Source organism: Acanthisitta chloris, unplaced genomic scaffold (genome assembly GCF_000695815.1).
Source record: "Acanthisitta chloris isolate BGI_N310 unplaced genomic scaffold, ASM69581v1 scaffold9575, whole genome shotgun sequence".
NCBI classification, from domain to species: Eukaryota; Metazoa; Chordata; class Aves; order Passeriformes; family Acanthisittidae; genus Acanthisitta; species Acanthisitta chloris.
In genome coordinates this window covers 3,725-19,600 of record NW_008674280.1, presented here as the reverse complement: position 1 = coordinate 19,600, position 15,876 = coordinate 3,725, and the positions used below count along the sequence as shown (strand labels likewise).

Below are 15,876 nucleotides of genomic sequence, written 5' to 3'. Positions count from 1 at the left end.
TTCATTTTGCACAGTTCTCCTCTGCAGATTTACTTTGACTCGCTGAATAAGTTTTATATACTTTGCCAAGGATTTAATTTCCAATTCCTTTTTAAGTATGAGATTGAAAATAGAGCACTTGCCTCAAACATTACACTTTATTCATGAATTCTTTTCCTCCCACCAATTCAGCCATCTCCAAATAGAGGAAAGCTACCCCAAGGCGTACACAAACACCGAACTGTTTACAATTAGTCAAAAATTCAAATAAACTCTTGAAAGATTTTTTTCCTTAGTTATGACAGTGTTGGTATAGCTACTCAACTACATCCTAAGAGAGTCCAGTAAGGTTGTCCTTGCTGCCAAAGGAAGAAACTGTGGCTGAACCTCTCAAGAGCAAAATGTTCCAGCTGGAAACACCCACAGGTATCTGACCATGTTAATCTGGAGTTGGGCTTTTAAAACAACAAAGTTCTTTTGTTCATTTCAGTTTCAGTATTTTAACTTTTTCAAACAACCTAACTCCACACCAGTCCTGATTATTTCATGGCACGTCTCAACAAACAAAATGACAGTGGCACATAAAGTGACCCAGACCTATTGCACATGCAGTGAGAGCTACAGAACAGCAGAACTGAGCTGCAGTTTACTGCACAACAGTCTCACTCCCAGCAACACACTCTGCAAGGCACGTTCACAGCTACAAATGCTTTGGTTATAAAGGCACAGACTAGTCTCTTTTAGGCAAAATGCTAAGCTACTGTCCAGGACCTTTACTCATATGTAAGGCAGAGTACAGTTAGGGCTGTAGCCAGATCTAAGATGACTAGCGCTTTCACATTTGGGTGATGGTAAGTTTCAGTGCTGTATTTAATGAAATCCTATATTTGCAACCCCGCAAAGAAATGATTTAAAGCTGACTTTTGCCTCTAGCTAAATGCACTGAGAAAACTTGTCTGTGCACAGTCACAAACGGAACAGAGGAGGTCTTCAACACAGTGAATTTTTCAAGTGTTCTTCAAACACAGCTATTTAACTTGCAGTTCTGAGGGATTAGTAAATTATATAAATCACTCTGAATTTCAGGCTTTCCTATATCTTTTTTGGGTATAAGCTTCTTTTAATAATCCTGAAGCAAATCAGAGAATTTCTTCACTTGAAGACACCTTCACTTCTTCCAAAGCATAATAAAGAAGACATTTTACCAACTTCTTAAATGCAGAAAAGACTTATTTCTTCAAAGGCTTAAGTGAAGGAGAAACTAAAGATGTCTAGGTATTAAAAAGGGTGGTTACAACCCAAGAAAATCAAAGAAATAAAAGAAATGGCAATTTGCCTCAGTAGGGGAGTAAGGTCAGGTAATAGAGAAATTGAAGGTGATGAGAAAGACTTGGGAAAGGACAATACAGAGTTTAAGCTTCATGAAGAAATGGCAGATAAAGAACAAAAATTCTTTTCTTATTTCATCATTAAAATACAAAAGGGACCAAAGACAAACTGAAAAACTAGCAAAGAAACAAAACCATGAGAAGCTACAGTATTTTTTAAAACAGGGAACTCTGCAAATTTTACATCATAAATGATAGCAAAATGCATTTTTAACTCAACTAGTACAAAAGAGCTGTCATCATACCCTGAGCCTCAAACTTTGATTCACAATACAAAAATATTCAATGTGTTAGAATAGTCAGCAGCAGTAATATACAAATGAAAGACAACACTTAAGTGTGCAAAAACACCCTGTGATTACAAGACTACCAGCTGCAAAATCAGCAGTTATTACTTCAGAGCCAGAGCAGGTAAAGAAAGGCATTAAGAGTAACAACAGACAACAGGAAGAATAAAATAAACCAGATCGAGTTAAGATTAACACCAAACAAACTAAAGGACACACCCTGAATAAGGAGCAGTGCAGCCACATGGTCCAAAGTGCTAACCTGATTTGGAAATCTGGTTTCTAGCCCTGGCTCTAGGTAAGCAACCTCAAGTGAAACAGAAAACAAAAAGGATGCTCCGGACAAGAAGTAAAACATACCACCATCCTAGGAAATACTTGTTCACCCTATGCCTATTGCATATCTCAGTATTCACCAATGTCAGAGAAGGAAAAAACAAAGCCTTTGATAATCCAAGTATTCCTTCAACAGTAAAGCACACAAAAAATCCATACATCAAACACTTAATCTGCTGATGAATCTACAAATCTTTGTGAATATCACTACAGTAGTCAATAGATTGCTCTATCAACTTTTTCAGGTCCTCTAGAAGCAAGTTTTCACCAAATAATTACCAATATAAATACAGCAAATGTTCACGCATATTACAAAGAGGACTGTAGGTACCTCATCAAACATCTACAGAAAACCTGTCTGTTAAAATCATTTGTAGCTATTTAGTCTTTTACTTGATACCACTCATACTGGGGTGTGGAAATTGTTTGAACAATTATCCCATCCATGTTGTGAAGCATTTTTTGTCATAAATTAATGTCAAGAAAGGCAATAAAATCCTTTATCGTTGAAAACATCACTGGTTTAAAATAGAAAGCACAAAAATGAGAGCATATAATAGCCTTCTAAAGGAAAAGGACATTTCTAGTTAGAAGCAGCTAAGAGGACATTTTGTATGGTAATATGGTTTGTTTTGGTTTAGGGATTTTCTTTTGGGTTTTTTTTTTGTTTGTCTTTGCTTTGTTCTGTGGGGTTTTGGTGCTGGTTTTTTAGCTGTTGTTGGTTTTTGTTTTGGGGTTTTTTGTTTGATTGGGGTTTTTTTAAGCCAGGTAACTGTGACCAAAACAAGAGACAATTCACTTGGTGATTAGTTATGAATCAGCCCAAAAGACTTGATGGTTGCATTGAGAGCACCACACTTTAGCTTCTGAATTTTAGCAATGGGGACAGCTCAACTATGACTCGATAGTCATCAGCTTCTTATCAGCTACCAAGTTGGCTTCAGCTCTCATTTCTTTGTCTACTTATATAAGTCTAGGCTTGGAGCTTAGGATAACCAAAGATGCTTCACAAAAGGGAATAGTGATGACTTGCAAAACCAATGTTTGGGGTAGTGCTTGGGATGTTCACCTGAGCTGCTTTTATAGGTCACCTTCAATTTCATTTTTCCTCCCTGATACTTCCCACCAGTTTCACCTGTCAGTGTCAAATGGCTCAGAGCACTCAGACTCAGTGCTGCAGCAAACATACAAAGAATAAGTTTATCCATGTTTGCTTCAAATTCTTACACTACAACAAAGCAGGTTCCACTACTATGTCACTTTTACCCGGTCTCACTCCTACAGGACATAAATAATTGCTTAGCCTTTATCCCCCTTCCTGATCACTATGCCTTTTTCACCAGGGTAGGGGGGGGGCATGACAATGGACAAAAATAAATCATACCAGTATTGAAATATCTGATAAACAAATATTTATAATGATTTATGCAATAAAAATTAATTACAACAGTGGGCATACTGAATAGCTGCCCTCTGCTCAGTTTCTTAAAACACAGATTAACATTTTAGTCCTGCATTAAAAGAATTTGAAAGCCTCTATTACCTTGGATAACTGTAAGGCAAAAGAAAGTATCTTTAGAACTAGTTTTAAGCAACAAAATTCAGAAGCAAAGCCACATTTAACACAGTTTAAATTCTAAGAAAAAAAATACAAATTTGTAGTTGTACCTGATGATGCTGAATGCTCTTTATATTACAAGAAAACTCATGGTACAGTTGAAACTTATCAATATCTTTTTCATTTCCACTTCTGGCTGACACTTTTGTCAAGGTTGACTGGATAGAAATGTACCGTTGTTGACATCTGAATGGAAGAAGCAAATATTAATAAGGTATTTTAGCATGAAACTTGCAACAAGTCATTACCACATATATTAAATCAAAGTGATGTTTGGAGTCTGCTCAGTTACAAGTTACGTTGACTCTAATTACCTGCAGACACACTGACTGGAACATACCAAGAGAAGAGACTCAAGCAGACCTCAGAAAAAGATGATTGCAGCCCTTCTGAAGGGAATGGATACTCAAAAGCCACAACCTGCACTTCAGTTTGGTCAGTTATCAGTTCAACTTCACACAACATATTTTGCCAAGTTACAAACAAAATTATAGTAGTTATCTATCTTATAGAAACACATCACTCTCGAATCTATTCAGCCTCCAAATTAATTTCTTGCTTTGAGCACTTAATACCCACAAAAGTTTTCATTATTTTTAGAAGTAACATAGATCCCAAATAGATAACTTCCTGAATGCTCCTCATGATTATCATACTTCTAACATAGTTTGAATCAACAGGACTCATCTGTAAAGCACTGTGTATCCAGCTGAGGAACTTCCAGAGGTCAATGGAATGCAAGTGCTGGACTGGTAGTGACAACACATCTTTTACGAATGAAATTATCATACTGATGATTCAAAACAATGCTGCATGCTCCTAGAGCAGCACCTGCTCTTTGGTAAGTCTTCTCTGTCCCAGATGGCATACAGCAGAGAAAATAAACCAAGTGACACTGTCACACCAGCATCCTGGATGTGACAACACTGAAGTAAGAAAATTCAAATTCAGGTAACACAATTAAAGGATCAGTAACTCCTGCTTCAAAAACAGTCATATTTGTATGCCTTGTTGATCACCAGTGCCAAAATGGACCATCCCTGCATGCTAATCACACTGCCTGGTTTCAAGCAGTAAATACTGGAGCAATAGCTTAAGCACCAAACACCTCTGAAAAGTTATAGCTTGAAGGAAGCACAAGGAGAGAAAACTCTCTTCCAGGTCACTAACTGTAAGGGAGATGAGCTATATATGGACCACAGCCACAGAGAATTTTTCAGTCTCCAGGAGTCTCAGCATTATGCCATACTCATAGCCAGATGGGCAAAAGGGTGAATGATTGTACCTCCAGTACAAGTGAAGGAATGGACCTAAATCAATCTCACAGTAACACAGTTTTCACAACATTAAAAAATGTTAGGTATCTGCATGCTGGGAGACTGAATCCTACCACATAACAAGGAAAGTTTAGATTCTAAGAGTCAAACTTACAATTTCCTGACAAAGTCCAGCGTATCTTTATCTTTAGCAAAGATGTCAGCTAAAATATGCTGTACTCCAGCCTCTACTTCCTTGACATTTTCAAGCCCTGAGATGAAAAAACAGTTAATAACTATAGAAAAAACAATCTGAAAAATTACTTTACACAATTGCACAAGCACTAAGAAAATACATACAAGCTGAAAGAAAATTGATTAAAGATATCCAATTGACTTGCAGAGGTTTCAATGAACAACCCTAATTAACTAATTTTTTTACCAACTAAACTTCCCATCCAAAACATCTGAAATTATTATATGTTTAATGAGCCTAAAGTGATCAATGCTATATCATAAGTCAAAACAACAATGAGAGAAAAATATTTTGACTTTGATGCAAATAGATCCTGACATTCAATATGTAAATTAATTATTTACAATAGTAAAATTGGATATTCAAGTATAATTTTTGAAGTTTTAATAAAATGAGTAATTGCAGCAGAAGCTTACATATTTTGTTACAAATATGGAATATGCTTAAAACTCTTTGCAGGCAATCCTGTCTTTGTGTAATAGTTTTATATTTCCACTGGTTTACAGCAGGAGTTTGCACAACGACACTTGAGGTTGGGGTACTGACAACCTCTTCCAGGAAATGCTGAAGTTGTAACATATCTCCAAAGATCGAGAGTTAAAAATGTCTTAATATCTCTGGAGAGATAACAGAATCGTTCAGATAACTTCCAACACACAACTCTACTTCACAAGGCCAGAAGTGGCACATAATCCTTGGCAGTGAATGAATTGGACCAGAACCAGATGATAATGAAATAAAATTGACATCTTGTATTTTAATGCAATATATCTAACCCTGTTTCCAGCAACAGTCAGTAACAAATGCTGCAGTGCAAAACACAAGAATTCTAGAGTTGGCAGATGCATTATCAACTGTCTCCTTCAACACCTACTATCTTTCATTCTGCTGTCCGATGAACTACCAATGTCTTGAAAGAGCTTTATTAACACCACTTGAAGAAATTGCATAGGCCTAACTATTCATTATATTGAATCCAGAACCCTCTGACTGGGCTGTAATGTTACATGTTAGAAAACATTAATTTCTCCCTTTTTTAAGATGAGGAAGCTAAACTTAACTACCAGAAAGAGGAAAAAAAAGTGAGAAAAAAGAATAGGTTATTAAATTCCTGAACTTACGACAAGTTGTGAAAATTGGATCATTACATCTATGAGTTAGTGTTTCTTATGGGAAAAGGAATGTCATGTCAGAACACAGAGCTAAGGGAATTTTAAATATAATTGAGATATTCCAAGTACCAGAAGTGTACACAGCAACATTATTTTAATTCTAGGAGGGAATTTGAATGAGATAGCATTGGCCAAAACCAGTCAGGATTAAAGAAATTACCAAAAAGTTCCCATTCAACAAGCACCACTCACATGGGTATTTTACTGTGTCCACCAGCACATGCTTGTGGAACTGGAGAAGTATTTGACCATGCATACAACTAAAAGGAAAAACAAAGTTTTCTGGTGAGCCTGATTCCCTAACTTTCCAACGTCTGGCTTTGAAACACAAACTGCTGTTTTTATTTCAGTTTATTTTTAGTATAAACTGAAAAACACTGAGAATTTAAAAGAACCAAATATTAAGATTTGATGAAAACTTTTCTGTACTGCAAATGGCTTGTTTCTTTTAAAAAACTCACTCTGATCTCAAGCTGTATATAGGCTGTCAAATTGACTTCCAAGCTGATAAAAGTGACCCAGTTCACAGATGGATATAATTTCTGATGCGCCTTTCAAATGAAAACCATTATATAAACCTGAGGAGCCTTATTTTTAGCACAAAATTGAAAATAGGTGTACTGATTTTCAAAAACTAATGTTTATGGTGCAACAAACAGCAGTTCCTTCTGAATGCACCCTAAATAATTCATTTGACCTTTCACCATGAAGGTTTTCTTTTTGGCTCTTTAGACTCTGCCAGAATAGTCAGATATATCGCTGCAACCTACTGCTGAATGAAGCAATGGCATATTCTAAAATGCATTAATTAAGCAACCAGATATTTTGTAACTGATTTTCAGTGTAAAATCAGCAGAGTTTTAAAAGCAATATTTAAATAAAATAAAAGTGGTAAGAGTCAGCCTTGATAAGGAGGTTCAGTACCTTTATGTTGAAATGCAAAAAGTATGTGTTGGGGCAGAGAAGAATAGAAGTGAAGTACATCTCTGTTTTAACATACGGAAGACTGTAGCAACCTCTGCATTTTACTGTCAGAGATTGCCCCCTACAGATTCACCCATAACTGCATTCACAAAGACACACAGTTCTGCAGTCTGTAGGTGAAGATCATGTTGTTCAAAGTTCTTGCTCAAATTTCAGAGACTGCATCTTCTCCAATCCCTAATGTCATTCAGTAAAAAAACCTCTCCTGCTTACTCCCAATCACCAAGGCCAGTTTTGATGAAGACAAGCTTTACAGGGTGACATTTCTTTCAGTACAGGACATGAGCATAAACCTCTTGTACAATCAGCACTGAATCTTCAGTAAACAATTTTAATAGAATCATGGAGAGGTCTCAGGTGTGTGGTAAGGTTCCCTCTCTCTTAGATGTCAACTATAAGGTCTCCTGACTTCTGTCTCTTGTATACCATAACTATTACTATTTACAATACAAAAGACAGGAAAGGTTGGAGAGTCATGGCATTAAATGTAAACTCTTACTGCATGTTGCCTCAAGTAATGTTGAATTTAAAATAGTTGCCTAACTTCCAGCAACATCAGAACAATTACAGTAATTTCCCTTTCAAAATATTTTCAGACATTTAGGACGTTACTGCTCATAGAAGCAAAGCACTTACCTTTGGTATTGGGTCTAATGTAAGAAAAGAGATTGAGTTCCATGGGATTCTGCAGAAGGGAGAGAGCAGCAGGTTCTAATCCCAGCTGCCTGGCCCTCTGGGCTTTGGTGCCTTTACTCCCTGTTTTATAAGGTGTAGACTTAAACAAAAAAAAACAAACAACCCACGGTTATTACAAAGCAAGGAAATATTTCAGTCATGGTATGTACTTGACATTATGCACTATTTAGTTACGCAAGAACACATGTCAACTAAGAATGATTGAAAAGAGACTAGAGTACTGACCACATGGTCTAATTCTTCCAAAGTTCTGCAATTTAATAATGTTTTTAAAAGGCAACTGGATAATTTCCCTTCTTTCTTCAACTTCTGTATCGTTGTATGTGTCTTCTTTGCAACAGTACTAAAATGTAAGAGAGAAATATTAAGTCACATTCCACAGTGGATAAAAAAAGGCTTTTGATTGTGACCTTGTTTATTACACAGCTGAAAGTCTCTGAAACCCCTGAAGATTACATCTCAGGCTAAGCCTCAACAAACCAAGTCTAAAAATCCAAAAGTTGCTAACCATTATTCTCTTACTCCCATTAGTTCAAAACTGTATCAAAGTATCTTGCGGCAACTTTAAGAACAATCATCAAACAATACTGATAGTCATTACTGCTACATACATTTCTGCACAATTACTGACCTGGAAGCCAAATAAAAAGGCCCCAAGATAAATCCATGTTGATGAGCACTTACAGCTCATACCAATTCATTCATACCAATATAATTCAGCAGCATCAAGTACAGGGTACTAGACTTAAACATCTAGGTCTCCAATAAGAGACACATGAGCAAATGCAAGCGGCAAAGGTATTTTGTTATGATTTAAATTACTTATTCAGACAAGAACTCTCCCCGGCCACTTTCCCTCTTTGGAAAGAATCTTTTAGTAGGGGATATTAGGGAGTATAAGGAGGAAGACACCATGTTGACAGAACAGCTGGCAAGTCTGTTCCCTTGCCATCTCAAGAACAAATGCCCATCCAAAAGCAAGGAATGAAAGTAGTCTCATCCATCACTGCAGCAAACTTTGCTGTCCACTTTTTTGCTGCAATGGTCTGGGTGAATTTAACCCGGCCTTCTGGTATACTCCAACCTTAAGTAGTGCTCTTCACTGGAGGCTTCCCTGCTACAAGCAGGGAGCCAAGAGATTCTTAGATATTCTTTTTCTAAAAGTGAAATTTACATCTAATCAGGGTACCTATCTCCAGCAACTATAAGCTACTCTTTCGGTACAAGTTTTTTCTTTGCAATTTGAATAAACTGCAAAAAATGTAAGATGCTGGTGTTTCTTTGGCAATTAGCAATGCTAGATTTCTTGTCATTTAAAAAAAAAAAACAACCCACAAACCAAAAAAAATCCCCCAACCAACAAAAAACCCCAACAAAACCCCAAACAGGTATCAAGCATAATTACCTCTGTTATAAGCTTTTTTCTTTATGAGTTCCTTTATAGCTGTAGTGTGTACAAAGTGCCAAAACAAAAGACACAGAAGCAGCAGCCGGTTGTTACTTACCTCCCACCCAGATACCTCCCTGTGTTAACTTACTTACCGTAGCTCTTCCAGTGTTTGCTGCACTTCTCGCAAGGTATCGGCCTCCAGATTATTGATGAGCTCTTTTCGATACCGAGCGATAAAAGGAATTGTGTTTTCTTCTTGAAAGAGCTGAATTAAGTTGGCACATACCCATGGATCAACATTTGTTATTTCTGACAAGGCCTGTCAAAGGAGAAACAAAATCAAAACACACTTAAGAGAGGTGGTAGATTGCTTTAAGCAGCCCCTCACTCAACATTCAAAACCACTCCCAGAATATTACACTAGCCAGCAGGAACAACTGTCCTCCTCAAGCTAGAATGCCAGGATCCTCATGCAACCAGCCACCATATACAGTATTTCAGAAAGACATGCACCCACCAGTGTTTCCAGAAACTTGTAACCACAGTAAAAACACATGGCAAGAAGTGCCTCTTAGGCACAGAAAAAAAAAAAAAATCAGCAAAAACCAAATCAAAATAGAAAGACAAACTGTACATAGCAACTCATAAAACTTCGAACTTTTTGGGTTTTCGTTTTTAAACCACCACTGACATACCTCATGGTTAAACTAAATAAGCAAACAAAACCCACAAAGCCAGAGCTGACCAAACCCCACTCAACCAATAACTGGAAACTAGCATGATGCTACTAACAATTTCAAGATGAACTAAACCTAGCAAAGTTAAACACAATCTTGAACAAATTAAGCTTTCTAATGATACAGTTACACTGTACTGGTATGAAATCAATCACAAACTATACAAGTAGCTTATCTTATGGTTAGTTTGCACTTCGCCACAGTTACTCCCATAGACAGCTGACAAAGTTTTATTCTCAAGCCAAAAAATGTAACAACCCCTGCACAAAGATATTCACTGCTTTTAGAGCACCAATACCCGAAGATCAAATTCTCCATCTGCATTTCCAGGAATATTTTAGACCACTTATGAACAAAACTTTACACCTTTCTTAAGCAGAGAGTACTAAGGATGATAATTATAATGTGTCCTATCTATTCCCATTCTGTTCATATTAAAATGTTCCATAACTACACCCAGCCTCCCAGGACAAGAGCTATCCTAAAACTGTCTGCACCTGAACAGCTTCAAAGTCAACATCCCACAGAAACAAGGATGATATCTCCCTTGATGTCACTGTTGTGTGAGGAATGCAGTCTCCTCTTTGAAGGGACCATAAATTGATACTCTCAAATGAGTCTCTACAATGAAACTATCCACACTAACTAAATCTTTAACTGTGAAACTGTGCACACAGACATTCCAAACGTTTCAACATCTCTTCCTGAAGGTGTTTCAGTTGAGTACATCCACAAAAAAACCCATGTGCCAATAAATGAGAAGCATGCAAACTGTTACAGGTAGGCTTTGTACTAAGGGCTACCAAAGTCACAGATATTAGAATAATGTCAAAGTTTGAAGTTTTGACAGTTACCAACCAACATCTACATTGTTTTATTGTAACATCTATTATGACAATTTATGTAGAGGTTAAATGATTACTTAAGTTCAGAGGACTGAGTGCATGTTAAGATTCTAAGTGCTAATTATGTAGGAAATTGTTTCACTGATACCTCAAAGGAAAAGATCCCATACCTCTACAATATCCCAGTTCATTTCATATTCTTCTTTTATTTTCTTGCCTCCTAGATTTTTAACTGGCTTTCCTTCAGGATAAGCAGCTGACTTAATCATTTTAGTAGGTGGTTCATCAAATGCAAAATTCTCCTCAGGTTTCTCTTGTTTCACTTGATTTCCTACTATAGCAACACTTGTTGAGGGTCCTTCATCACTCCATAAACGCCTTTCATTCTTCCCTTGGAATGAATTCATTTCCATTTTTTTAGGCACTTCTGGCTTCGGATTTAAAGTTCTTGGTTTAGTGCCTACACCTTCTTCCTTAGGTTTTAGACCCTGCACTCTTTTATCTTCTATGGATGAAATAGGCAAGGATGTATCCTGTCAAAAAGACATTGAAACCATGTTAAGCATTGACTAATACAAAGCGGTCCAACATTTCATTTAAAAACTAAGAAGACTTGCTACCAGACATCATTTCCCAAGTGATGTCTGGCAGCAAAACACCAAGCCAGAGTAATCTCAAACACAACTAGCATGGAGGAAACGATACAAACACACCCAGCAGAACTGTGACTTAGAAGATCAAGTAAAAGTATCCTGGAAAGAATTTAACTGTAATCTCCTTCAGAAGATGCTGACTTACAGTCTTTGCCTCCATTCATCTCAAGCAAACAAGGAACAGCAGGGCAGGGAAGCACTCATCTAATGAGGTGTTAGGTTCCCAGCATGGGAACCGGAACTGAGATTTGGCCTGCCAAGATACAGTTTAACCTTGGACAAGCCACATCACCTTTCCTGAATTTCTCCAGAGACCATCTTCAGAAGCCAGAAGGACTGGTGCAACACAGAAACCAGAGATATTACAGAATCAACAGATGCATTGATTTATTCATGTTGAGAGAAATCTCCAAGGAAAACCACATGCTATTATCATTGTCCAAAATTTTCAAGGAGAGCCCTTAGATCTTGGGACACTTTATTGCATAAGAAAGCCACGTCTATTCAACACACTGAATATTCACAGGAACAGTAGAACTGTATGATCTAAAAAGACTCCGGTAACTCACTGAACCAGAGTTGGAAAAATTCTGGTTATGTGACTTGCCAGCAGCAGTAATTAAACGTCTTTCTTACAGATACTCACCATTTCTTTTTTTATTGCTACCTTCCTGACCATTTTCCTGGCCACAGCTGACCGTGGAGCAGCAGCCTTTTTAGCTTTTTCCTCATTTTTCTTTGGCAAATGAGGTCTCTTGGTGATTTTGCTTTCTGGCTCCCATTCCTCCTCCTCCTCCTCCTCCGATTGAGAGCTGAAAAACAAACAAATCAATAATATTGCCTATGAGAATAAAAAAAAAATAAAACAAGCTGATCTGAGTGTTTTCTGGCATGAAAGAAAGTGAACAGAAAGGTAGGCAGACTCAACAAATACAAGTCTTTCATGCTGCTGCACGGATAATGGCTCAAACAATTTACCAAGCTTTTATGAAGCTAGTTCCTGGGGTGTGTACACAACTGATTCTGTTTGGACAACTGGCAGGTCAGTTTCACTCTATCTTCACTATGAGCATAAGGAAGCATAAGTAATTCGTGTTTTATAATTGAAGTTTTGTGCAAGAGAACTTTTTAACCAATCTCTCAGAAACTGAGTGTTTTTCTTACACAATTGCTCATGCTTAGCACAAACCTTTAAAAAAATTCTAAAGGAAACAAATGATCTTACGAATCAAGAAATGAAGGTAGTTCTTCTGATGTAAGGGCTTTGGCTTCAGATTTCGCCCTCCTTGGTAGAGATGACATCTGAAACAGAGGCGAGAAAAGAGAACTAGAACATTTGGTTGAAGCTGTATTGTCTTATTCAGCCCTTTAACTCACTGCCTAGCGTGCCCTCATAATGTCTTCATCAATCACAAAACTTTCCTCTAGAGCAAGTTTGGATTTCTCAGTATCCAAGAATTTAGGCCACAGCAGCACACATTCAACAATCTTTTCAACTGAGTAAACAAACAAACCAGCACTGTAACCTCTCAAACTACTTTTCTCTTCACATGGAGGTAATTATTTGACTCGTATGTAAAGCTATCCTAGTGAAAAGAGTGCTGGTTCTTATACATATTGTTGGATGTCACATATACCATGCCAGTATTTCATCTACCCATCTAAAAAGCACAGAAAATCAAACTGAAATCTAGCGAAGTGAGCTCACACACGGTTTTGATGGGACAGGACAAAATTATTCATTTCTATCTAGAATTTCACTTTTAAACATATCCATTGCTTGTATGCAGAATAACTATTATTTTGAATGAGCTGTTCCTTAACATATAGAAAGTGCATAAAACAATTACCAAAGGTAAAAGGGAAGGCACAGACTTTCTCCTGACCCAATATTCCTACCTAAAACAGTTGCATTTCAGATACAGAATTTTTGGCAGTAGTTGGGTATCAATTTCAATCATCACATGTAGCACTTTTAGTTAAAAAATTCAAGGTACCCTCAAAATTTTACCTGTCAGAAAATAAAAATTGAAAAAACTTTATAAGCAAAAAAATCCGTAAGTTATAGAAATAACTGTGAAAATCATAAGCAGATTTTAGCTATATCTGGTACAATTCCATCATTTTTCACATTCTATTCTCCAGCGTTTTGTACCTTAGCCTTTGATCTCGCTTTACCACTGCGATACAAGCCTTAAAGTCCCATGTTTGCACAGAACAAACTGGATAAGTATTTTGCAAAGTGCCATTGAATTGAAGGGCAAAACGCACGTAATCCAAGTTCATTCTGGCCTCTGTTAAAGCACTAGAAGCACAACTATTGTTATAAATGGCTTTCAGCAAATCTTCCTTGTAAAGCAGTACAGTAATTGAAGTGACAATTTTCAGCACCACAGTGGAAGGAGGACTAGAGGCCCACATCAAACAGCATTATTAGCTTGCTTGCACAACACCTTCTTGTAGCAATCATCTTGGTCAGCATTTCTGTGGGTGTTCCACTGACCCAAACCCCATTATGTGCCTGGTTAAAATACACATCTATCACAGAAAAACATGGATCTCCACAAAACACAACAAATATTAATCACCTTATTAGCTTTCCAGGTGACTTTTTCACTGTCAGTCCTGACACACCTGCAATCTCACCCAGCCACTCCACTTCTCTATTTTCCTTTGCTGTTTATACCTGAACTGCCATTATCATAGTTCTGAATTAATAATTTCTTTATCCCCATTACCTCAGAGGTATGAAAATAAAGTGTCCATTTCACCTTGTACTTTAATCTGTGAATGGGAGAAACAAAATGCTTTAAACAGCAAGATTCCCAGCATTAGGTAACATCCAAGACAGATGGATCTCCCCATCTGTCTTGGGCACTGGGACACTTTTCACATGGTTAGGTTCCACAGTTCCCTCTGTTTTTGTACTAGGTGTTTAGCTTACAATTTCATTATCACTCCTGCTACTGCATGGGTATTGTTTAGGATTCCAGGCAATTTTGGAAGCCAGTGATCAGTTTTTAAGCACTCTAACCAGCTTCTTCATAGTTACCCACCGAATCACAGCAAGTATGCAGGAAAAAGCCAATATGCATGGACTCTCACCTGAGGTCAGCACCCTCCCCACTATGTAACACCACCCTAAACTTCCCTGCCAGTTTTGAACACTCAGTATATATTACCATGATAGTTCTGGGACTTAGGCAAAAGCCCAGGTGACAGGAAAGCCTCATCTGGAAGGTCTTTTTTTCTGCTAATATTTCCATCTCACCTCAAGTAGCCAAGGGCAGGGTCTCAAAATATCTCAACATTTCTGTTGTACATTAAGATTACAGCAAGAGTAAAGCTTACTTCATAAAGTTAATTTTACTTCCTGCCATCCAATACTGGTGACTGATTTAACTCTTCATACCAGCGTAAGATGATTGGAGATGAGCTCCTTAGTTTATGAAACCAGGCATTTTCCACATTCTTAATGAACAGATTAGTATTTGCTCCTACATCCTTAGGTCCAAGTCTACTTGTCTTCATACAATGCACTAAAGTAGAACTACTACATAACAAGCATAAAAATGGCATAAGAAAGCATGGAACAGGACAGAAGATGATATGTAATAAGGCTAAGTCTTTACAAGACTACAATGTTTGTATTTTTCTCCCATTTGATTTCTTGTATTTTACACTTAAAAAAAAATAAATCAATATATCATCTTTTAAGTGTTTGTTGCAGTCCTTTAGAAAGCTGGAGAAGTATCAAACATGTTTCATGCAGAAGATCAAAGAAGGTAAGATCAACAGATCATCCTCTGTCCTACTCATCAATATTGTGCCACTTCTTACAAGCATATAGTGAGTTGGGACTGGGCTCAGATACAGAAACTCCAAGTTGAATTATGCTATTAATCTATTACGTTTTTCTGAGAAGACTGGTAACTTTGCTCCTAGAGGTTTTTGTACCTGCAATTAAAGTTAATTTGAACTCAGGGAAGATGTCAATTTAAAGCACAAAACTCATTTCAGAGTGATGCTCCATGAACAGTCAAACCATAGTCAGAAGCCAAAATGGAGCTCTACAGCTCAAAATAAAAGCCCAATACCAAAAGAGCATCTGTGAGATGACTGTCAAACAAGGAATATCACAAAGGGGGGAAAAAAAAAGGCATGCTATTTCACTGTGAGCTAGGGCCAAGTTATAACCACCTCTCCCTCTCATAATGAATACAACAAACTAACTGTACTTCATATTTGTAGAAAATAATCTTACAGTTACTACATATAT

General features: G+C 37.2%; 1 protein-coding gene across 1 annotated transcript in view; it reads right to left on the bottom strand.

The window, feature by feature from the left end:
• LOC103802757 (S1 RNA-binding domain-containing protein 1-like) overlaps positions 1–12,899 on the bottom strand; it is a 75,552-nt gene extending 62,653 nt beyond the window's left edge. The window contains exons 1-8 of the mRNA XM_009075279.1: positions 12,823–12,899; positions 12,244–12,409; positions 11,115–11,477; positions 9,515–9,681; positions 8,198–8,315; positions 7,913–8,051; positions 5,040–5,136; positions 3,659–3,794 (exon numbers count right to left, since the gene is read on the bottom strand). Coding sequence (XP_009073527.1) covers positions 3,659–3,794; positions 5,040–5,136; positions 7,913–8,051; positions 8,198–8,315; positions 9,515–9,681; positions 11,115–11,477; positions 12,244–12,409; positions 12,823–12,899 — 1,263 coding nt within the window. The remainder of the gene's footprint in view (positions 1–3,658; positions 3,795–5,039; positions 5,137–7,912; positions 8,052–8,197; positions 8,316–9,514; positions 9,682–11,114; positions 11,478–12,243; positions 12,410–12,822) is intronic.
• Positions 12,900–15,876: the final 2,977 nt, after the last annotated feature.